Consider the following 24,823-nt stretch of genomic DNA (forward strand, 5'->3'; position numbering starts at 1 on the left):
GGAGAGACTGAACAAATTCTTTGTTTCGGTCTTTATGGAAGAAGATGTAAAAAAATCTATCTGAACTGTTAACGGTTTTCAAGGGTAATGAGGAAGAGGAACTGAAAGACATCTCTGTGAATCTGGAAGATGTACTAAGCCAAATTGACAAGTGAAAAAGTGATAAATCATCTGGACCAGATGGTATACATCCCAGGGTGCTGAAAGAACTTAAACATGAAATTGCTGACCTACTGTCACTAAAATCGACTGTAGTACCTGAAGATTGAAGGGTGACCAATGTTACACCAATTCTTAAAAAGAGTTCCAGGGGAGATCTGGAAAATTACAGACAGGTAAGCCTGACTTCAGTGCCAGGCAAAATAGTGGAAACAATTATAAAAAATAAAACTGTAGAACACATAGACAAACATGATTTAATGGGACAGAGTCAGCATAGCTTCATGCAAGGGAGATCATGCCTCACCAATTTACTTGACTTCTTTGGTGTGAATAAACATGTGGATAAAGGTGAGCCAGTTGATGTAGTGTTTTCAGATTTTCAGAAAGCTTTTGATAAAGTTCCTCATGGGAGGCTTCTGAGAAAATTAAAGAGTCATGGGATAGGAGGCAATGTTCTGTTGTGGATTAGGAATTGGTTATCGGATAGAAAACAGAGGGTAGGGTTAAATGGCCATTTTTCTCAATGGAGGGTAAATAGTGGATCTGTACTGGAACCGGTGCTATAAATGATCTAGAAATTGAAATGATGAGTGAGGTGATTAAATTTGCTGATGACACAAAACTGTTCAAAGTTGTTAAAATGCATGCAGATTGTGAAAAATTGCAGGCAGACCTTAGGAAATGGAAAGACTGGGCGTTCAAATGGCAGATGCACATTTTGGGAAGAATAACCCAAATCATAGTTACCAGATGCTAGGGTTCATCTTGGAGTCAGTGTCATTGTAGACAACATGCTGAAATCTTCTGCCCAATGTGTGGCGGCAGCCATAAAAAGCAAACAAGATGCTAGGAATCATTAAAAAAAGGGATGGTGAGACCAAGAGTTATAATGCCTCTGTATTGCTCCATGGTGTGACCTCACCTTGCTGTCAATTCTGGTTGCCTTATCTCAAAAAGATATAACGGAACTAGAAAAGGTTCAAAGAAGAGCAACCATGATGATAAAGGGGATGGAACTCCTCTCATATGAGGAAAGACTAAAAAGGTTAGCTTGGAAAACAGACAGCTGAGGGGAGATATGACTGAAGTCTACAAAATCCTGAGCAGAGTAGAACGGGTACAAGTGGAATGATTTTTCACTCCGTCAAAAATTATAAAGACTAGGGGACACTTGATGAAGTTACAGGGAAATACTTTTAAAACCAAAAGGAGGAAATATTTTTTAACTCGGAGAATAGTTAAGCTCTGGAACGCGTTGCCAGAGGTTGTGGTAAGAGCGGATAGCGTAGCTGGTTTTAAGAAAGGTTTGGACAAGTTCCTGGAGGAAAAGTCCAAAGTCTGTTATTGAGAAAGACACAGGGGAAGCCACTGCTTGCCCTGGATCGGTAGCATGGAATATTGATACTCCTTGGGTTTTGGCCAGGTACAAGTGACCTGGATTGGCCACCATGAGAATAGGCTACTGGGCTTGATGGACCATTGGTCCGACCCAGTAAGGCTATTCTTATGTTCTTAAGAACAGATCCTCAGGGCTGCGAGACAAATAGGGACATTGGATTGGGAAGAGGTAGATACTGAAATTATTGCAGATGGCTTGGCATAGATTGACCGAGCATAATTTTAAATACAAATTGTTGTTTTCCATGGGCCTTTAAGCTGAAGAAGAGACAAAGTGAGCATAGTGCATGAAGCCCACTAGTTGAAACCAGCCTCCTTTAGGACTCTGAAGATCAGTCACTGGATGAATGTGTGAACTCCAAAGAGCACAGTAACAGCATGTGAAAGCAGCGGGTACAGCATAGTAAAAATGACTGCAGAGGAAGGATACCTCGGTGGACCCAATCTGAAGGAACAGCAACCAGCTGGAGTGGCTGTTTGACATCCTTAAGTAGTCCTGCTTGTGGAGACTAAGGAACTATCATCGTATAGAGCAATGACCAGGGAGGAAGGCAGAAAAATGTAATGTGTGGGCCTCTAAGGTCTGTTGAGAGATAGAATGTTGAAGATGATAATGATAAGGAAGTGGGATGTTCATTCACATCTTCTTGGTCTCAGGGAAACAGATACGTGCATGGACTGATTATAGGGATGGGGAGGGAATATACTAGGGCCCAGAGGTTCTTACTACTCCTTATTTTTCAGTTCAGTTGAACCAGAACTAGGATTCTAGAGCATAAGCTTTAACTCAATCAGTGGGAAGCTTTTCCCATCTTTAGTCCCAATAATTTTAGCGCCAAGCGCCTGGCCTCCTTCCACAAGATTACATTCATAGGCTCTAAGTCCAGTCACTAGGTGTCGCCACTGCTCAATGCCTGCAACTTCCTCCACGGACTTTAGAGCTACAAGCTCAGCACCCTGAGGTTGTGGGTTCAAATTCCATGCTGCTCCCTATGACCCTGGGCAAGTCACTTAATCTTCCCCTGCCCCAGGTACATTAGATAGATTGTGAGTCCACCAGGACAGACAGGGAAAATGCTTGAAGTTCCTGTATGTAAAGCACTTTTGAGTGTGGTTGTCCCAATCCTTCTCCTCTGTGGAATTCCTAACCTCAGTTGGAAACTGGCAGTGGAGATCCAGTGTGCGCAGATCTCTCTCCTGCATATTTATTGTGGCCATAGTGAAAACCCTATTTGAAAGGTGTGACTAGAAGGCGGTCGGGAAACACTGTCAGAGATGTACTGTATTTCTCATGCTGGCTCACCTCCATTTTTCTAATTTGTAATCGCACTTCACTGCCTGCATTTTGGAACTGAACTACATAAGCAACGAGTACGAGGTGAGAGCGCCAGGTACCTTGTACATGTTCTGGCCAATATCAAAGGACAAAGTACAACTACAGAGATCAACATTAGATTAAACAGGGAAAAATGCTGTAAAAAGTTTTTAAAGAAAAAAAAAACAAGACACCATCAGAGGGGGAATGCGAAAGAACGTCTCTTTTCTGCATGCTACAGTACTTGTTATCAATAATAATAAAACCCTAAGCACGCATGCACACTTAGGGTTTTGTGATCCCTGCCGCCGTGTTTTCTGTTCCCTGGCCGAATTCTATTATAGAACATGGCGGCAGGGAACACTCCGGAGCTTCCCCCCCTCCCACCCTCACTCACCAACCGCTGCCGATGCCTTCAAAGGAGCCTGGTGAGGATCACGGCCTGCTGTAGCAAACTTCACAGGCCGCACAGCACCTCGGTAGCACGTTTCCTCTGACGTACGCAATCGCATCAGAGGGAACGTGCTATCGAGATGCAGAGCGGCCTGTGAAGTTCGCAAAAGCCGGCCGCGATCCTCACCAGGCTGCAAATGACCATGCTAGAGCAGGGAAGAGGGACAGGGGGAGCAGAACCCGGGTGAGCTTGCTTTAGAAGGGGTGTAATGTGATCAAATTTTCTGGATTTGGTGATGACTTTTATTGCGGTGTTTTGAATGATTTGTAACCGTCTTAGTTACCATACGACTCCAGAAGAAGAAGGATGGATCGAGACAGCCGGGTTTTAATGCCATTGAAAGCATTGGAAGTAAGTAGGACACATTGAGACATCCGGGTTTTATTTCCATTGTGGAAATAAAACCCGGATGTCTCAATCTGTCCTCCTTTTTCTGGTGCCATATGGTAGCCCTACATTTACAGGATGTGGATAGGAAACCCCATCCTAGATATATTTTATTACTCACAGAGCACTGTGGACGTCAGTTGAGCTTTAAACGCAATGCAGAGAACAGTGTCACCCCTGAAGCAGTGAAGGAGAAGTAAATCATTGGTTCTCCTCTTCTCACTCCTCTTCCACCAGCAGGAGAGAAGCATTTTTGATATGCAACTGCCTTTGATCTGAAGTTTGAAGCGCATGAGGCCTTATGTGGTTTGGAAGTCAGGTTGAAGGCGGCAGCCGCTGCACATCAGCATAGCTCTTCATCACCTTCCACCGATTACGGGGGTTCGGAGTGGATCATGCTGGGGTGGTGGGGCTCCTCCTGCCTGGGAAGAAACCTTGGTTCTGTCTCACCGTTTGCACCCGTGTTACACTTTGGTGACAACATAAGACCTTTTTGGACCGTGCCAGGCGAAAGGATAATGAACATTCTGAATACTTAACGTGAGCCTTCATTTCAAATTATTTGGAAACTCATTGTTAGCACAAAAGAAGCATCTGCCTGGAAAACATGAATACCATATTTTATCATACTTGGCCTTAACAACAGAGATGCATACCTGGCAGAATTGAGTATATTTGATGTATCGATATGAAACTGTTGTAATGATTATAATAAACTTAGAAAAACTGCAGACTATCTAGTGACTTGTTTCTTGGTCTGCTGTCTGTATCCCAGGCATTGTAATTACCATTTTTTTATATTATAATCATTACATTACAACATACCAGGGAATATGTTGTTTTTTCTTCCTTGATGAGTTAAGTTTTGTTCCTGGAAATTGTATAAAACGCTCTTGGGAAATCGACAAAAATATACACACACACAATTAGCACACCATCATTCCCGTCCCATAAAGCTTGGTATCCTCTCCCCCCATAGCCCTCACAGTATTCAGAGTAATCTACAATAGCTTAACCCCCTCTCACCTCCCACAGGGCTTCCCACACCTCTTCTGAGGAACCTACTCCCAGTCAGCTTTTCATTCGGGATAAATACGCATGGCATTAATTTGTATGTATACACTGGAGATGCTGAATATGCAAATTTCTCTCATGCATATTCATCTGCGATACCGTAAAAACTTGACTGGCATTGGGTTCCCTGGAACAGGTTTGCAAAGACTTGCCCTCTGATCTCATCGCCGCTGACTCTCTACAGGTCTCCGAAAAGGTCTGAAAGGAACACCAACCCCCTAAATCTATAATCATCTTGCAAAATTAAGAACATAACATAATAATAATACTGGGTCAGCCCAATGGTCCATCTAGCCCAGTATCCGGTTTCCATACTGGCCAATCCAGGTCACAAGTACCTGGCAGAAACCCACACAGTAGCAACATTCCATGCAGAATCCCAAAGAATAGCGAGATTCCAGAATCCTAAAGAGTACCAAAAAATTCCGGAATCCCAAATAGTAGCAACATTCCATGCTACTGATCCCAGGGCAAGCAGTGGCTTCCCCCATGTCTGTCTCAATAACATGTAGATTGAGCGTGTCTCAGTTGATCATTTAGATCAAGGGTGCCCACACTTTTTGGGCTTGCGAGCTATTTTAAAAAACACAAAGCACACTGTACACAGAGAAAATGTTAATTATCATTTATATTCTAGGTTTTTTTTGAAAGAGGTCAAGGCAGATGACTCTATGCAATGTCACCTCAGTAACAACTATACAAAAATAGACAAATATTCCCCTTCCCTTTTTACTAAACCGCGATAACAGTTTTTAGCGCAGGGAGCTGTGCTGAATGCCCCGTGCTGCTCTCAACGCTCATAGGCTCTCTGCGCTAAAAACCACTATTGCAGTTTACTAAAAGGGGGCCTTAGTGCAAAATATAGACAGCAGATATAAATTCTCAAAATCATTTTTCCTACTTTTGTTGTCTGGTAATTTCATGAGTCTCTGGTTGCACTTTCTTCTTTTGACTGTGCATCCAATATTTCTTCCCTTCTTTCAGCCTCCTGTATGCTTCCTCTCCTCCAGACCTCATTCCCTCCCCCAACTTTTTCTTCCTTTCTCCCTGCCCCCCCCTTTCTTTCTGTCTCCCTGTTCCCCCTTTCTTTCTGTTTCCTTTCTTTCTTTCTGTCTCCCTGCCCACCCCCATGCAACTGCTGCCACTATTGGGAAACAGGCCCCAAAGCCACCATTGCACAAAATTCTCCCTGCTTCCCAACGCAGAAGCGTTGGGCCGACCAGCATTCCTCTCCCCGAAGTCAATTTTGATGTTGGAGAGGAAGTTCTGGACCAGCCAGACAGCGATTGGCTGGCCCGGGAACTTCCTCTCCGACGTCAGAATTTACGTTGGGAAGAGGAAGGCTGATCGGCCCAGAGCTTCTGCATCCTATTTACGGCATCGGGATGCAGGTAGAATGCGAAGGCAATGCGAGTCTATCATGGAGCCTGGGATGGGCTCCGTGAACGACTTGCATTGCCTTCGCGATCTACTGGTTATCGCGATCGATCTTTTGAGCACCCCTGATTTAGATTATAGAAAGGTGGTAGTTACATGCATAAATTAATTGGCAAATTAGGCGCAAATTGACTAACAAAAATTAATGATCGTTGGAGATAATTGGTGCTAATTGATACTAATGTGCAGTTGCGTGCATAACTGTATTTAATTTCTATTCTACAAACACCCTCAAATTCTATAATGTGTAACTGCCGGAGGGGGGCGCAGTGGGAGGAGGTCGAGGCAGGCTAAACATTTACGCACTAAGGGTCTGATTGTCTAAAGGACACCGATCTTGACAGCCACCTAAGAAGCATTCGCTGATCACGTGTCAATCACATATCAGTGTCCTGTAGAGCAGTGGTTCCCAACCCTGTCCTGGAAGACCACTAGCCAGTCAGGTTTTTGGGATAACCCTAATGAATATGCATGAGAGAGATTTGCATATAATGGAGGTGACAGGCATGCAAATCTGCTCCATGCATATTCATTAGGGCTATCCTGAAAACCTGACTGGCTAGTGGTCCTCCAGGACAGGGTTGGGAATCACTGCTGTAGAGAATCGTATCTACTTTTACTAACAAACGCCTTAAATGTAGGCCAGCCTACGGAGACATGTAGGGACGCTTATGGACACCCAAGGCCACTTCTGGTGGAGACCATGCCCATGCCACACCTTGGGCGTCTGTAAGCATCTCTATGTATGTCTGTAGGCGTGCTACATACGCCTATAATATAGGTGACCTTCCCCACCTGCATTTTTTTTTTTTTAATGTGCATCCTAATTGGCTGTGAGACAGCAGTACGACACCTACATGTGGGACACCTGTTTATAGACTCAGCCCCTAAGGGCCCCTTTTACAAAACCACAGTAGTGATCCTCCTGCATTAAATGAACCAAAACCCATAGGAATTCGGTGCATTTGCTTGTTCGCTCTCCCTCCCTCTTTTTTCTTTATTTCTATCTTTTCCCGTTCCATAGCCTACCACACTCCATTTATGTTTACTCCATTCCCCTTGCTTTTTTTTTTCTTGTTTTTTCTATGTCCTTCGTAGTTGTTTCAAAATACAATGTATGTTCCCCATATTAAGTTTTTACAGTATATGGGGTATTTTTTTAAATTATTAATTATACAGAAACTACTTAGGCTATATAAGCGGTATATCAAATAAAAATAAACTTGAAACCTGGCTAATCACCACTACTGTGGCTTTGTAGAAGGCGTCCTAAGTTTCTAAAATCTTTACCAGTTACACATGCAACAGCAACATTTACACAAGCCACTGACATGGCATAAGAGGCCGTGGCTAAATGCTGGCTGATAAATAACAATTTAGGTGTGTAATTGTTATAGAATACTATCATATTTATTTATTTATTCATTCTTTCAAAAAAATTTATAGTCCTGTTAAAATACAAAACTGCTTACAAAATAAAGCATACACAAAACACTCAACATAAGCTAAACAACACTGAAAATCAATTGCTTCATTATAAAATCCCCGATCTCAAGGAATCTGCGGTAAACTTACTGGACTACCTATGAAAGATCATCATATGATCAAATACTGGGAAAAGCCTGCAAAAATAACAAGGCCTTCAAACTTTCTTAAACTGTAATCAGTTTGAACAGAACTGTGTATGTGCAGAGAATCCAGCTACTGAAAATGCACTTGCTTTTAAAGGACACAGTCAGAAAAAGTTCTCTCCAATGCTCAAATCTGAACTGCACTGTAGATATCGCAGTTGCGGACCGTGCAGCGTCCTAGTGTCTGAACAGAATTTAGCCCGACGTGTGCACACTAGGACCAAGTTTGGTGCAACATTACAGATTTATCCATCTACAGAGCAGCACACTCCCATGGGACATGGTGGAAGCGGTGCCAATGGACAGAATCCCCCCCCCCAAAAAAAAAAACAAAGGGGAAAGGGAATTTTAAGAGAGGGAGGCAGTGCCCGAGCCCCTTGTGGAGCAATACAGATAGTCAGGGCCATGAAGCATAACATTTCAAAATGACTGGGAGTGCTAAACCCCACAAAGCTGGCTCCTATGGCTCAGGAGACCTTTAGAAGCACCATATGCTTGAAACAAGCTGCCTAAATCCCTACAGCGGGCTCCGTCTCTGGCAGTGTTCAGGGCCCACTTAAAAGCCCACCTGTATGAGAGTGCTTTCAACTCCTCTCACCTTGTGCTCTGCATCCCCAACCCTATTTGTCATGTCTTGTCTATCTAAGTCTATGTAAGCTCTTCCGAGCAGGGACCATCTATAAATATCAAAATGTACAGCTCTGCATACGCCTTTCAGTGCTATAAGTGATAAGTAGTAGTAGTAATTTCAGTGGGGAGGCCCCATTATCTGTAGGCCTCTTATACGACTGCCTGTCAGACTCAGTTTTGTGTCATTGGCTCCTCTTACCTGTAGCAGTTTCCCCTCCGCTGGCATCACCTCAGCCACCCGGGCAAATACCCCCTCCAGCGTCAGATTAGACTTCCCCGTGGGGTCCATTTTCAGTGGGATGACTCTGATGATTGCCTTCTGCGCGGCCGCCCTCTCCGTCTCCACTGCCGCTGCCAGCACCAAGCCCGTGTGCCCGAGTCCTGCCTGCAGCGTCGCCATCAGCAACCAGGGCCAGAGAGTGAGCAGCAGCGAGCGGCTCATACTGCCCGCTGCGGCAGTGGGCACTGGCACCCCGTCATGCTAAGGAATCTGTTCCACTTGCACAAGTGAGAGGCCAGGAACCCGGCCTTCCAAGGGCCCCCACCATGCACAGTTCCTGGGTTCAGGTAGTAAAACACAGTAGCAGCAGTCTTTCTACCTTCAAGTTGCTTTCAGCTCAGCCTAGCAGATGCTGCATCTTTGCTGTCCAAGTGGAAAAGACTCCAAGCCATCAGCCTTCTCCGGCCTCGGGTTCACCCATGTTTTCCCACATTAAGTGGCAGCTATTTCGGCAACTGCTCTTCTCCCTGGCAAGACAAGACTCAGTCCGTCAGGAATCATGACAATGAACACTTTCAAAGTTTTCTCCCCCAAATCATCTTTTCATTGACCCCTCTCCAACAGAAGCAGGAAGAGTGTGGGGCGTAGAGCCTGCGCCCGCAGTCTCCTTTGCTCACAGGACTCTCTCGCTCTCTCAGTTAGGTGCTTGGCAGGATTAACTCGCTTGCAGTCTGCTGTTTACAGCTAAATTCTTTCTATCCAAGGCTGCAGGGCCCTCCTGGGAGGGGGAGGGTGGCGGCAGGGAGGAGGGCTCTCTCTCCAATGCTGCAGATTTAAGGGCTAGGAGTCGGAGGAGCACATTTTTGCTGTCATTGCCATATGTTTGGGAGTTAGAGGCCACAAACGCGGGAATCTTCCGACGAATAGTTGCCCAAATCCATCCAAGTCCTACCAGGGGTTGTCACCTGCTCCAGGAAGTTGGGAGGAAACTGGGAAATCGCTGAAAGAGAGGGAGAGAGAGAGAACATTATAAAGCAACCTAAGATCCAGGACTCACTTCTTCCTCTTCAGCAAAGTGATGCAGGACTGGAAAAGTGCCACTGAAGTACTACAAAGAAGAAGAAGAAAAATAATGAGCAGATGCAAAAACCACAGCAGCCTCTACATAAACACTTCTGTCTCCACAGGAAGAGCAAGACCCAACCACGGTACTAAAATATGACCCTCAGCCGCTGCCCCTGTGCCAGGGAGCAAATGCAGCCTCGCCCTCCACAAAAGGGACAGGCAAGGGCTGCTGTTTGCCTACATGACAGCAGAAACTGGGTGGCTGAAAGCTGGTCTCTCCCAACCCGAGGGAAAAGAAAAAAGGGACCGTGACAGGAGTGTCTGCAAGAGATGAGAGGGACCACCTGGGGGAGGAAAAGCGAGGGCCCCCACCGGAGCAAAGACCGAGAAGTGCGCGCGGCAGCCCGTGGTAAAGAAAAGTATGTGGGGTGGGGGGGGGAGGAGAGAGAGAGCGCCCACCTGAGGAGAGCGCGCGGGCGGCGACGTGTGCGCGGGCCGGCGCGGAAGTTGGTTGGCGGGGCGTGAGAGCTCCGTCCCGCCGCCCTCGTTACCTGCTGCTGCCGCCCAGGGGAGGGGGAGGAGGAGGAGGAGGAGGGAGCCGCGTCTCTCGGGCGCCCTCTGCCGGCGCGCGGCCTCTTCTGCGCCTCGCGCGCGCGCCGCCGCCACCTCAAGTGACCCGGGGCCAGCGCGGGCCTCGCGCTCGTTCGCACGCGACCAGGGCCCCGGCTCGGCCCTGCAGGCGGGAAATTCAACTGGGACCAACAACGGCTGCCAAGGTAGAATACCCCGAGCGCAGAGGAATCGTGTCAAAAGGCTCACCGGGCCCACCTACTTTTACTTGAACCTTTCCTTGCTATGTTGGGACTTGTGAGCTCCCATTCAGGCCTTAAAACACATCTTACCCGAGTAACAGATTATGTGGAGAAAAAATGGATAGCTAGATGTTCAGAGCTAATTTTAGAACAAGATTAAAAAAATTATAATTGCTGAAAACTATTAAATACACTCCTTATATTTCAGGTGCATGGTGTTCCCATCAGAAACATCATTCAAAATGGAAGGTGAGCATATCATACCATACTAGGATATCAGATTATAGGACCTCTCATGATCTGTATATCATCCTGAGTTACGAATCATAATCATTAACATATGGATCTGGAATGGCCAAGTTGTAGCCCCCTCAACCCTATCTTCCACCCCCGCAACCCCCCATAATCACCAAGCCCCTTTCTTTACTTGCTTATCGAATCTCATATAATCCTGCAATAATATCAACAATAAATAAACCACAGACACTTTATTGATGGTATAACCAGGCTGCAACTTTGTTTATTGGGGCAACAAATAAACAAGCAATTAACAATTGCTTCACCTCCAGAGCTACAAAACATTATAATTTGACAAAATCAAAATTGTATTCCCTGATACATCAGCAAGAGCCTAGGGGGTGGCATGGACCTCCATGCCCCTATTCCCTGTCACCTGCCTTAAAGCCTATTCGCTCACCTGAGCTCACTTCCCCTTAACTGCTCATCCCCTGATGAGCCTGGGGTAAATAGGCATGGACCTCCATGCCCCCTTTCAGGGTCACCTGACCTGCTGCATCACCACTCAACTGAGCTCACTACCATCTTACGATGAGCCAAAACCTTGTAGCTCGAGATTACCACCGCTGCGACCTCCTGGAACCCCCATAGCTCCCTCATGAACCCTATAGACAAAGGAGAGGGTGGGAGGGAGAGTTGCCTCCAAGGGACAGGGAAGCACACAGTTCCTCAGAGGCATGAGTCCTGTATGACCCCCACCCATCATGCCCTGCTTCTCCCCTCACATCCAATCCCTTCCCAGCCACCTGGCGGGAAACCAAGCCCCTCCTTAACTACCTCCGCCAGAGCACCTGTAAGCTGTCTCACCATGGGCGACTACCTTGGGCCATCCAGCCCATTGTTATAGTTGCCCACCGAGATTAGCTCTTGGGCTCTTTTTTATGCTTAACCCTTTATTCCCACCCTTAAATCAATTATTCACAAGTACTATCTAAAATCTAAATGCTGATCTTACATATACAGCAACAATGTTGCCAAAGCTTAATACAAAAATTAGAAACTGTTGCAAGCTCTGCCTTAAAAGGCTCAATATCTTCAAAGTAAAGGCAAAACAAGCCAAAAACCCAATGAAAGGCAACACTTATCTTAGGTGGGTCAAAACCACTATCAATGCTGATATTTGCAAACTCGTATAATGGCGTTTCAGTCTGACATAGATCTTCCTCGGGGATTGTTGAACAACGCTGCCTTTCCCTATGTGCTCCCCACACAGTTTCTCGAAGTCCAATTTTGGGATTCTAACAGTTTTGATGCACAATTTGCTGCTCCCTTCCTTGCAGGTAACATAGTAAATGACAGCAGATAAAGAACTCAATGGTCCATCCAGTCTGCTCTGTAATCACATGCATTACAATTTCATTATTAAATTAAATGTCGTTTTTCTTTGTTATTTTTGGGCCACAGACCTTAGAACTCTACTCAAAACTGTCCTTAGGTTCCAACTACTGGAGTTGCCCTTGAAGCTCACTCCAGCCTATCCAAGCCATCTCCTTTGCTGGATTCAGACTGTGAAAGTTTGCTCATTCATATTCTAATTAGTGATCCTCTTTGTTCATCCTGTGCTTCAACACTGCGAGAGACCAGTTAGAAGTAGATTGCAGTAATCTAACCGGGAGGTTATGAGAGCATGGACAAGGTAATGTGCTCAGTGAGGAAGGGGTGAATTTTGGTGATATTGAAGAGATAGAAGTGACAGGTCTTAGCAGCTTGTTGCATGTGTGTAGAATATGAGAAGTCAGAATCAAAGACGACTCCAAGGTTGCAAACATAGGAGACTGGAACAATGACAGTATTATTTATTGAGATGGAGAAAGGAGGAGGTAGAGCTGAGGGTTTAGGAGGAAAGAGGAGCAGCTCAGTCTTGGACATATTTAGTTTTAGATAACGGCAGGACATCCAGGCAGCAATGTCAGCCAAATGTCATCCTATCCGCCATCGCATACAGTTCAAGCTCCTATTGCTGACCTACAAGTGTGTTCATTCTGCTGCCCCTCAATATCTCTCCTCTTTTCTCTCTCCTTATACACCTCCTAGAGAACTAAGATAAGCCGCTCCTAGCTGTACCCTTCTCCACTGCCAGTTCCAGACTTTGTTCCTTTCATCTAGCTGCCCCCTGTGCCTGGAATAAATTACCCAAGTTTGTCCGCCAAGCCCCTTCCCTTGTTTAAAATCAGACTGAAACCCCACCTTTTTGATATAGCCTTCAATCCATAATCCTACTTCCCACTGCCCTCCAACCTAGCCAGCTGATTAACTATTCCCCTTCCTGTTTAGCTGTTTGGATTGTAAACTCTTTTGAACAGGGACTTTTTTCTTCTTTGTGACTCTGTACAGCACTTCATACGTCTAGTAGCGCTATAGAAATAATAATAATAATAGTAGTAGTAGTTTTCCTCTCCACCACCTCCCTCAGGAGGGCATTCCAGGCATCCACCACCCTCTCCATGAAAAATAATTTCAAAGCATTATTCTTAAGCTTACCACCCCTCAACCTCAATTTATGTCCTCTAGTTTTACCAATTTCCTTTATCTGGAAAACATTTGGTCCTATATTAATACCTTTCAAGTATTTAAATATTCAGTTCTTTCTTAAGAAATCTTCACATATTGATGTCAAATCTTTTTTTTTTTTATTCTGATTTTGCTCTGCCAGTTAGTCTGGATATTTTGAACTGTGATTGAGATGATTTAATGTAGCATTGTTTGCTAATACATTGCTTCCCCAGTTTTTGAGGGATACTGCTAATATGATTGTGCTGTAATTGAAGATGTGTTTTTAATGTATTTTGTCTGGAACTATTGTGAATGTTTTTACTGTTAACCGCTTAGGAATAGGCTGTCTATAAATTTTAGAAATAAATCAATCAATCTCTGGAAAAGAAAGTGATGTAATTGCAGGTAAACAACAAAACCTTTCCTTGATTTACTCATGACCAAAAGATATCCATAAAAATGTGTATTCTAACTGAGGAATAGTGGCTCAAATCATACACAGGTGTATCACATCAGGTGTACATGAATAGAACATTGTTACGCAGCATTTTGAAGGAGGTTTGCCCTACTTAAACCTCAGACATTTAGTTTGGTGTGCTCATGACTGCTGTGGTGAAAGTGAACACCATGGTAAGATCAAAAGAACTGTCTGAGGCCTTCAGAAAGAAGATTGTAGCAGCTTATAAGTCTGGTAAGGGATTTTAAAAAATCTCAAAAGAATTTAACATTAGCCATTCCATGGTCCTGAAAAAAAGTGTACAAGTGGAGGACTTTCCAAACAACTGCCAACATACCCAGGTCTGGCCGTTCAAGCAAGTTTTCCCCAGAGCAGACCGCAAGATGCTAAAAGAAGTCTCCAAAAACCCTAAAATATCATCAAGGGACCTACAGCAGGCTCTTGCTGCTGTTGATGTGAAAGTGCATGCCTCTACAATCAGGAAGAGTCTGCACAAATTTAACTTGCATGGGAGGTGTGCAAGGTGGAAACCTTTGCTCTGTGAGAGAAACATCAAGGCCAGACTGAAGTTTGCTAGATAGAATGCAGACAAACACCAGGACTTCTGGAATAGTGTTCTATGGACAGATGCATCTAAAATTGAATTATTTGGACACCAGAAAAGAGGACATGTTTGGCGTACACCAAATACAGCATTCCAGGAAAAGAACTTCATACCAACTGTGAAGCATGGAGGTGGAGGGGTCATGGTTTGGAGATGCTTTGCTGCAGAATGACCTGGCCAGATCATCATTATTAAATCCACCATGAACTCTACAGTGTATCAGAGGGTGCTTGAGGAACATGTGAGACCCATCTGTAAGAAAATTATAGCTGAAGTAGAACTGGACCCTGCAATATGACAATGACCCAAAACATACCAGTAAATCCACCAAGGACTAACTGAAAACTAAGAAATGGAGCCCTTAGTGTAGACTCTGATTCTTTCAATTGAATTCAACACTTCAAGTCCCAAAATAGACTAGGGATAGGTTTGTCAGAAATCCAGGATTGATGCCTACAAATATATGTTTGCCTGGGCCCCACTTCTACACCTCCTATGCATTGTATTCTGGTCAGCAGGAGGAGTAGGCAAGCAGTGTTTCTTTTTTCTCCTCTGCAGTCAGAATCACACTAGACCCCATTTGTGGGAATTTTAAAATGTGTTTATTTTACGTTTATGTACACAAACTGTGCAACGTCCCTGACTTTGTTCAAATTTCTGCTGATCTCTTTCAATCTGCCCTTTTGCTTGCAAAACAAGACTTCTAGGCCCACTTGACTGATTTTCTTGGATCTCTTTACCACACTCAGTGCTCTACTCAAAGTGCCCTGACTTCCAATTCCTCCTTTGCTTTCTCCCCAGAACTTGGCTGAATACTTCTACAACAAGATTCACAAGATTAACCTTGTGTTCTCGGCTGAATCCCCACTGCCTCTCCCTCCTCCCATTTGCTCCACTGCCAACCCCTGCCACCTTTTGTTCCTTCTTAGAAATCATGGAGGAGGAATCTGTACATCTTCTCTCCTTCTCCACACACACAACTTTCTTCTGATCCCATCCCCACCCGTCTACTGATCACCATCTCTCCTACTGTCATTCCTGCTATCTGCCATATCTTCAACCTATAGCTCTCTACTGTGACTGTACTCAGTAGAGTAGTTACACAGCAGAGTAGTTACGCCACTCCCCAAAAAAACATCGCTGGAACCTACCTGCCCCTCCAATTATTGCCCCATCTCCCTTCTCCCCTTCCTATCCAAGCTACTTAATGTGCCGTCCAGTGCCATTATTTTGATTTTCTTTCATCTCGAGCTATTCTCGACCCCCTTCAATCAGGCTTTCACCCTCTCCATTCTACGGAAACCACCCTTGCTAAAGTCTTCAATGACCTGCTCATGGCCAAATCCAAAAGCCTCTACTCCATTCTCATCCTCCTTGATCTATCTGCGGCATTTGACACTGTAGATCAGGGCTGCCCGAGTTCGGTCCTCGAGATCTACTGGCAGGCCAGGTTTTCAGGATATCCACAATGAATATGCATGAGAGAGATTTGCCTGCACTGCCTTCTTGGTATGCAAATCTCTCTCATGCATATTCAATATGGATATCCTGAAAACCTGGCCTGCCAGTAGATCTCGAGGACCGGACTTGGGCAGCCCTGCTGTAGATCATCGCCTATTCATCGATATGATGTCCTTGCTTGGATTTCAGGGCTCTGTTATCTCATGTTTTTCTTCCTATTTTTCCTTTCACATTTTTAGCGTATGTTCCAGAGGATTCTCCTCTGCTGCCATTCTGCTATTGGTCAGCGTATCCCAGGGCTCGGTCCTGGGACCTCTTCTTTTCTCCATCTACACTTCCTCAAAACAAATGCTAGGAAGTTCTTCTTTACCCAACGTGTGGTGGACACCTGGAATACAATTCCAGAGGACTTTATAGGGCAGAGTACGGTACTGGGGTTTAAGAAAGGATTAGACAAATTCCTGCTGGAAAAGGGGATAGGGGGGTATAGATAGAAATTTACTGCACAGGTCCTGGACCTGTTGGGCCGCCGCGTGAGCGGACTGCTGGGCGCGATGGACCTCAGGTCTGACCCAGCGGAGGCATTTCTTATGTTCTTATGTTATGTTCTTATGTTCTCAGTTGGTGCTCTAATCTTCTCCCATGGCTTCCAGTACCATCTCTATGATGACAACTCGCAAATCTACCTCTTTATGCCCAAAATTTCTAAGGGAATCTCACCACCATCTAAAATTAAACATGGCCAAGACTGAACTCCTTATCTTTCCTCCTAAACCTGCTTCTCCCCTTCCTCCGTTCTCTGTTTCAGTAGATAACACGCATATTCTCCTTGTCTAATTGGCTCACAACCTTGGGGGTCATCTTTGACTCCTCTCTCTCCTCTTTGCATATCCAACAGACTGCCAAAACTTGTTGTTTCTTTCTATACAACATTGCTAAAATCTAGACCAAGACCCTCATTCAAGTTCTCGTCACCTTTCACCTAGATTACTGCAACGTGCCTATTGCAGGTTTTCTGCTAAGCCATCTCATTCCCCTTCAATCTGTACAGAATTCTGCTGCACATTTCATATTCTGCCAGGATCGTTATGCTCACGTTAACCCCCTCCTCAAGTCACTTCATTGGCTCTCTGTCCACTTCCACATACAGTTCAAACTCCTCTTACTGACCTATAAGTGTATTTACTCTGCGACTCCTCTCCCTATACTCCAAACTGGGAACTCTATTCGTTGAGTAAATCTCTCTTGTCTGTACCCTTCTCCTCTATAGCCAACTCCTGACTCTGTCCCTTCTGCCTTGCTGCACCGTATATCTAGAACAATATGCCTGACTTGGTATTTCAGGCTCCATCTCTGACTGTATTCAAGTCCAGGCTGAAGGCCCACTTTTTCAAAACTGTGTTTTAAGTCTTAATCCTACCAATTTGTAAAGCACCACATTTGTTTGTCATTTCCTCTATAGCCCCCTACCTCTTCTCCCTTTGTATTTCTCTACATGAGCAGCATATCAACATTTTTGTCCAGTGTGTCTTTCATGATTAGATTGTAAGTTCTTTTGAACAGGAACATCTCTTGTGTGTTTAATGTGTCTGGTAGTGCTATAGAAATAATACATAGTAGTAGTAGTAGTATGGGCAGCCCAACAAAGGGTTAATCCTGCCTTGGTTGGGTTTTTTCCTGATTGCTGCTGGAATGGAAGGTGGAGGTACTAGCTGGCCAGGCATTTGGTTCTTTTATTTTAAGAAAATTAGACTCTCCTTTTATTTTATGAAAACATTCAGCCAGAGTTGGTGATCATTATTTTAAGCCACTGTTGGATTTATTCCCAGATATTCAGTGCTGTGCCATGTCTGGGCACCAATACTGAATTATCTGGGTTTATGTGGCTGGCTCTCTCTTATATGTTTCAGTGTGCTATTCTGAGATGAATTTGGCATTGTTTTGACAAAGAAAACGTTCAGATTTTGGTTCAGTCATTGGTACTATACCAACTAGATATTGCAGTGGCCTTTATGTAGGATGCAAAGAAAATATACGGACCCCCCCCCCAAAACCATTCAAAATGTAGCAGCCAGACTTATTTTCTCAGCAACTAAATATGACAAAGTGACACCCCTATACCTTGAACTACACTGGCTCCTCTTCAAAGCAAAGGCGTATTTTTAAACTATGTACACTAATCTTTTAAATCTTCCAATGTGGCAAAACACCAGACTACATGTTGAATTTAATAGAAATACCACCCAATGACAAATACAACCTGATCATTTATCAGCACAATTAAGGAATACCCCCCTCCTACCAAAACTTTCATAAAGGCCTAAAAACCTATCTATTTGGAAAATATCTTACTCCCCCCTCCCCACAAACAACAGGCTATGACCAACAGAAACCAAGCAAACCACCTCTCTCACCTCAATAGATGATCAAGCCCTCTACATATCCATCACCCCACAAACCAAAAAAGTGACACTCTTACCACAACCCATAATGTCAAGATTATAACACCAGATATGGCCAATCTTCTCTCTAAACCATATACCATAATCATACGTCTACATGAACACAAACCAGATAACTATGTCATAAACCCTAATGAAATACTGGCCAGTTTCTTCTAAATTGTAAATCGCATTGAACTCCTTCCGAGGTATATTAGCGATTCGTAAGTACTCATGTAATGTAATATAAGTGATACCGGATAAAGATAGGACTGATTTTTATGTAGTTTCTGGTCTGATTTGGCCACTTAAGTGGTTAAGTGCTGAATATTGGTACTTAACCGCATAAGTGCCAACACTGCCCTGTGAACCACCCACAAAATAGTCAGCTTTCACTTTTGTGGTCCATAGTGATATTCAGTGGCACTAACCAGTTAAGTGTTACCGAATATAGCAGATAGCTCCACCCAAGCAATTTAACCTGCTAGGACCTTTTTCTGGTTAAATGTCTTAGAACAGTGTTCTTCAACCTTTTTACACCCGTGGACCGGCAGAAATAAAATAATTATTTTGTGGACCGGCAAACTACTAGGACTAAAATTTAAAAACCCCATTTACACCCCATCTCCGCGAGCTCGGTCCCCGCAAACCATCTGATCCCATCTGCACAAACCGTAATTATGATTTTATATTGAACGTATTTTATTAAAGTATAAAAAGAAACAATATTCTGAACAATTGTGATTTTATAAATACAAATATACAGAGCACGGACCAACAAAACCCCTGTCTCCCCTCTCCTTCACATATATCCCCTCTACTATCAAGAAAACTGAACAAGCCAAGTTATTATAGAATGCTACATAGAAATATCATGCTAACAGAATACTGCAGTCCCCAGTTATGTCTCTAGCAGGATATATATTTCAAATCTGATATATTCTAATGACAAAATAGAAATAAAATTATTTTTTTCTACCTTTTGTTGTCTCTGGTTTCTGCTTTCATCTTCTTTTCACTCTTTTCCTTCCAGCATCTGCCTGTTCCATCCAATGTCTGCCCTCTCCCCCTTCCATATGTATCTGACTTATTTCTATGCCCCTCTTCCCTGTCCATCCAGCCTGTTCCTCCTCTCCTTTTTGACATCATTCATTCCAGTTTCACTGCCTTCTTCATTTTTATCTCTCCTACACCAGATCTAGCATCTTTATCCCTCTCTCATTTCTCTGCTGACCCCCTTTCCAGCATCAATGTCTCTCTACTTTCTCATTCCTCTCTCTCCCCTTTCCCTCATCTGATCTCTCCATTCCACCCTGACCCCCTTCCCCTCCTGTAATCTCCCTGCCAGCTGTTTCCTTCCTTTTTTCTTTCTCCCTTCCCTCCTTCCTTTTTTCCTTCTCCCTTCCCTCCTCCCTCTATCCAACATTAACTCTCTTCCCATCCCTTTCCCTCCTCCCCTCCCAGAAGCATCTCTCCTTCTTCTCCCTTCCCTCCTCCCTCTATTCAACATTAACTCTCTTCTCTTCCCATCCCTTTCCCTCCTCCCCTCCCAGCAGCATCTCTCCTTCTAACTCTCTCCAAGTCCAGTAACAGCTCTCCCTTTATCCAGCAGTTTCCCTGCCTCCTACAGTGGCTGTCTCCCCTTCCAGCAGCTCTCAGTACTTGCCTGCAGGAAGTTGCCGGTAAATCACTGCCCTGGCAAGTAGGAGAGCTGGTGGGAGGAGAGGAAGTCACTGTGAAGGCTCCCCAGGATCTTGCTTGCACACGCTGACCATCTCCCTCCACCTGCACCTGAATCTGCAGCTCTCTCCGCGGCCCTCTTCAGCAACTCGGCAGGGGCGGCAATCAAGACAGGCTGCCACATCGGGACCTTCACTCTCTGAGTCCCGCCTATTTTGTTTCAACTTCCTGTTTCCGAACAGGCGAGACTCAGAGAGGGAAGGCCCCGACGTCAGCAGCCTGTCTTAATCGCCTGAGGCTGGGAGGAACATTAGTGAGCAGGAACCGCAGTCGGCAGGAAATTTAACTGCCGAATTGATCTCGCCGGCCCTGCGCGGATCGTCAGAAATTTTCTGCGGACCGGTACTGGTCCGCGGACCGGCAGTTGAAGAACTGTGCGCTAAACAATGCATACAACTGACAGGTATTCTGTAAATTAAGCATATATGTGGGAGAAATGTCCATGTCCCTCTCAAATGTCCATGTCCATCTCCCTTCAAACAGTTCCTACTCTAAAATTACTCGGAGTCATCCTTGCAGTAAATTCAATTACCACAACCAAATCAGTGCCGTAGTTAAAAAATGTTTCTACCGTCTGCGATTGATCCGCTCTCTTTCTAAAGTACTCGAACCCTCATCTGTCAATATTTTACTCTCTGGTGATCTCCTGTATTGACTATTGTAATGCCTTATACAAAGGGATCACACAGAAAGAAATCCGATAATTGCAGATTATTCAAAATACTTCTGTAAAAATTATCTTCGAGGCAATGAAATTCGACCATGTTTCACCTCTACTAATTAAAGCATACTGGCTCCCCGTCGAACACAGAATCTACTTTAATAAAAACCTAAGTGCGCATGCGCACTTAAAACTTCGTGACATCTACATCCGTGATCCGTAGCTCCGTGCCAGTCCTACTGTGCATGCAGAGTTAGAAATGGCGATCATGGACGCAAGGAGGCGGAAAACACGCTGGCGACTCCCCCCTCCTGCCTTCACTCTAAGGCCCGCGGGGTGTTCAAAATCGGCCTGCCAGACAATAAACCGCTGCCGCTGCTACTGCTTTTCATTCGCGTCTGCCCTCCTCTTCAAAGCAGCCTGATGAGATTTGCTGGCCGGCTCTAGCAAACCTCACAGGCCGCTATCCACCTCGGTAGCATGTTTCCTCTGACGTGATCCTGTACATCAGAGGAGGGGCGGGATCGCGTCAGAGGGAACGTGCTACCGAGGTGGAGAGCGGCCTGCGAGGTTCACTACAAATGGCCGGCAATCCTCAGCAGGCTGCTTTGAAGAGGAGGCAGGCACGAATGAAGAGCAGCAGTGGCGGTAATGGTTCATGCCGGTGGGCCAGAAGAGACCAGGAAGCCGTGATGGAGGGAGGGTAGGAATGCCAGTTTGGGAGCAGGTATTAGGGAGCAGGGAAGAGGTGCTGCTGGACAGGGGGGAAATAAAACGAAGGGAGAAGGGCTGCTGCTGGACAGGGGGAGCAGGGAAGGGGTGCTGCTGGACAGGTATTGATGGACAGGGGGAGCAGGGAAGGGGTGCTGCTGGACAGTGGAAGGTAAAAGGAAGGGAGAAGGGCTACTGCTGGACAGGGAGAGCAGGGAAGGGGTGCTGCTGGATGGTGGGGAGGTAAAAGGAAGGTAGAAGGGCTACTGCTGGACAGGGGGGGAGCAGGGAAGGGGTGCTGCTGGACACGGGGGAGGTAAAAGGAAGGGAGAAGGGCTACTGATGGACAGGGGGAGAAGGAAAGAGGTGGTGGACAGCCGAGGAAAGAGAGAGAGAGAAAGAAAGAAAGACAGACAGCGGCCACAGAGAGAGAGACAGAAAGACAGACAGACAGAAAGCAACCGAGAGAGAGAGAAAGACAGACAGACAGAAAGCGGCTGAGAGAGAGAGAGAAAGAAAGACAGACACACACATTTATTCTAGCACCCGTTAATGTAACGGGCTTAAAGACTAGTCACTTACAAAATTCTTCTACTGACATTCAAAACTAGAACTTGTAATCAACCGGAATTCATAAACAGACTTCTTATACCCTATTCACCCCTCCCCCTCAGATCACTCTACTCTGCTACACAAAATCTTGATATCCCCTCTTTGAAAAATATTAATACCATGCGCTTAAACATCTTTTCGGTTACTGCACCCTCCCTCTGGAACTCTATACCCAATTACATAAGAGAGGAAACAAATTTAAACCAGTTTAAATCCAAATTAAAAACCTTCTTATTTAAAGACGCCTTTGAGTAGTAACTTCTCTTTTAAAGATGCTGTTTAATAGCAACTGTCCTTCTAAGGACATTTCGACTTCCCTTCTTTTGGTCTTTCCTCTACCTCCTGTTCTTTCCTTCAGTGTCTCTTTCCTATAATATTGTAGTTCGACCCCTCTTTTCCTTTTGTACAAGTTTGTCTGTTTGGTTAATTATTCCCCCAAATATGTTTGATAACTTGATTGTTTTTATTGATTAATGTACACTGCCTAGAAACCTGATTAGGCGGTATAATAAATTTTTAAATAAACTTGAAACTATACTCCCTTGCACTTACCCACACCCTTATAGAATAGTTTAGTGTGCTTGAGCACATAAATGCCAATTAACCCTGTATTTAGGTGTGCAAAGCATGCATAACTGCAGGGATACAGGTAATGAATTGTCTTGATTGTGTTCTAGATATTGAAGGAGAGTGTGGTGCAGTGGTAGAGCTACAGCCTCAGCACCCTGAGGTTGTAGATTCAAACCCTACACTGCTCCTTGTGACCCTGGTCCAGTCACTCAATCCTCCACTGCCCCAAGTACATTAGATAGATTGTGAGCCCACCAGGACAGATAAGGAAAATGCTGGAATACCTGTATGTAAACTGCTTTGAATGTGGTTGTGTAACTACAAAAAGGAATACAAGTCCCTATCCCTTATTTTTCAGTTTTGTGCCTTTCAGATGATTTTGGTGACTGTTATGCTCATGCCTTTGTACAGGAAAATTAATGCTTCTCTGAAACTGTGTAGGAAAGAGTTAATCAAAATGAATTATTATATACAAGAGAAATAAATTATGTTCCTAACTTCTATATTAATAGGTGCTGAAAAGTGATCAGGTAATTAAATTCAGGGTTGAATAGAAGTAGAAGAAATGGAACAGAAGTAGAAATAGCAATCCAGGCACAGGAAGAGAAGCAGAATATAAAGAAATATTTTAAAAGTACAAGATCTGCCCTAGGCAGTAACCTCTTAAGAGGGAGACTGTTTTTAACCCAAACTTGGTTGTTTTTCAGATTGTGTTACCCATTCTTTCTTTCTGACATTGATCCTTTGTTTGCTTCTCTTTTGTAAATGTCCTTTTTGTACTTTGATTTTCTCAGTTTACCTTCTCTCTTTAAATACTCTTCAGTGAAAGAGTCAGAACAGAAAACCGTAACTCACAAATGTCGAGACAGCTGGAGTCCCAAAATAACCTTTAACATTTGCTTTTCACAATCACACTTCAGCTCCAGCTATTGGTGGGAATGCACCTCTGGCCATAGTCTTGATTAGGAGAGCACTCAACATAGCCCCGCAGCTCAAGCAGAGCTCGCCTTCACTAAGTATTTGTTGAGAGTTTGGAGTTCTAGAATTGGACAGAGACCTCAAGTCTTTTTTGGTATGAGGAAATATTTTGAGTAGAACCCTTGGCCCCTTGCCTGCAGGAAAACTTGTTTTATAGCATTCAGCTGGAGGAGGGCTGAAAGTTCCTGGTGGAGGGTATTTTGATGAGAGTTGAAATTAGACTTTTTGGGAGGATGGTTTAAAGGTTTTCTTTGCAAACAAAGGACATAGCCCTGATTCACCACTTCAAGGACTCAGTGATCTGATGTTATGAGGGTCCATTGATGATAATACAATACAATACAATTTTTATTTAAATACCGCTAATACCTCCATGAAGTGGTTGAGGCAATCTCCTATGGGTAGAGTCTGTGGCAAAGGTTGAGATATGCTGATAATGATCTCTATTATGGAGTCCAAAGGACTACTGCTGTTTGGATTGAGACTGCAATTGGGTCTTCTACTGCCTAAGACGCCTCTGATGTGATGACCAAGCAGATAAAGAAGGCTAGTTATACTTCTATTTGGAATGTTTTATTTGGAGTGTTTAGAGCAGGGGCGTCAAACTCAGGCCCGCGGGCCAAATTTGGTCTGCAGGGTAATTAAATTTGACCTGCCGTTTCCTTCCCTCCCTCCATCCCAGTTTCCCGGTCTCATCTTCAAAGCAGCCTGCAGAAGATCAATGGTCATCTGTAGCGAACCTAGCAGACTGCCATTGACCTCTGCATCACGTTCCCTCTGCCGCAATCCCATATGGCAGAGGAGGGGCAGGACCATGGCAGAGACAGCCTGCTAGGTTCACTACAGCCAACCGGTGATCCTTTGCAGGCTGCTTTGAAAATGAAATCGGGAAGGAGGGAGGGAAGGAACAGTGGGCTGAATCTTGAAGGTGAGACTGGGAAGAAGGGGGAAAACATGCAGGCCTTCAAGGCAGGGGGGGGGGGCGCGCAAGCCCTGGTGTAGAAGTACACGGAAGGAGGGAAGGTGGAGTCCAAAGAGACATGCATAAGCCGGACTGAGGGGAAGAAATAATGGGTCTAAAAATTGAGGAGAGGAAGAGAGATGGTGGACAAGGGGATGGAGGGAGGGAAGGAACAGAAAGGGAGAGAAGTTGGACACAAGGGATGGTGTGGAGGGGGGATAAAGATACTGGATAGGAGGGTAGTTGGGAAGA

General features: G+C 44.7%; 2 protein-coding genes across 8 annotated transcripts in view; one reads left to right on the forward strand and one right to left on the reverse strand.

Annotated features, from left to right (window-relative positions):
- Positions 1-8,962, reverse strand: part of RNF43 (ring finger protein 43) — a 126,037-nt gene extending 117,075 nt beyond the window's left edge. For all 5 annotated transcript variants that reach the window (XR_004537116.1, XM_033922164.1, XM_033922163.1 and 2 more), the window contains exon 1: positions 8,688-8,962. Coding sequence is in view for 4 of the 5 variants with exons in the window: in XM_033922164.1 (XP_033778055.1) it covers positions 8,688-8,930 (243 nt within the window). In the remaining variant the exon portion in view is untranslated. The remainder of the gene's footprint in view (positions 1-8,687) is intronic.
- Positions 8,963-9,705: 743 nt separating this feature from the next.
- ABHD11 (abhydrolase domain containing 11) overlaps positions 9,706-24,823 on the forward strand; it is a 112,775-nt gene continuing 97,657 nt past the window's right edge. Inside the window, exons 1-2 of one of the 3 annotated variants that reach the window (XM_033922166.1) lie at positions 9,706-9,916; positions 10,794-10,834. In XM_033922166.1, coding sequence (XP_033778057.1) covers positions 9,849-9,916; positions 10,794-10,834 — 109 coding nt within the window. In that variant the 5' untranslated portion in view covers positions 9,706-9,848. Of the gene's footprint in view, positions 9,917-10,429; positions 10,550-10,793; positions 10,835-24,823 lie in introns of those variants that run through there. The other 2 variants (XM_033922169.1, XM_033922168.1) reach the window with 2 other exon arrangements.

The sequence above is a fragment of the Geotrypetes seraphini genome, chromosome 15 (genome assembly GCF_902459505.1).
Source record: "Geotrypetes seraphini chromosome 15, aGeoSer1.1, whole genome shotgun sequence".
NCBI lineage: Eukaryota > Metazoa > Chordata > Amphibia > Gymnophiona > Dermophiidae > Geotrypetes > Geotrypetes seraphini.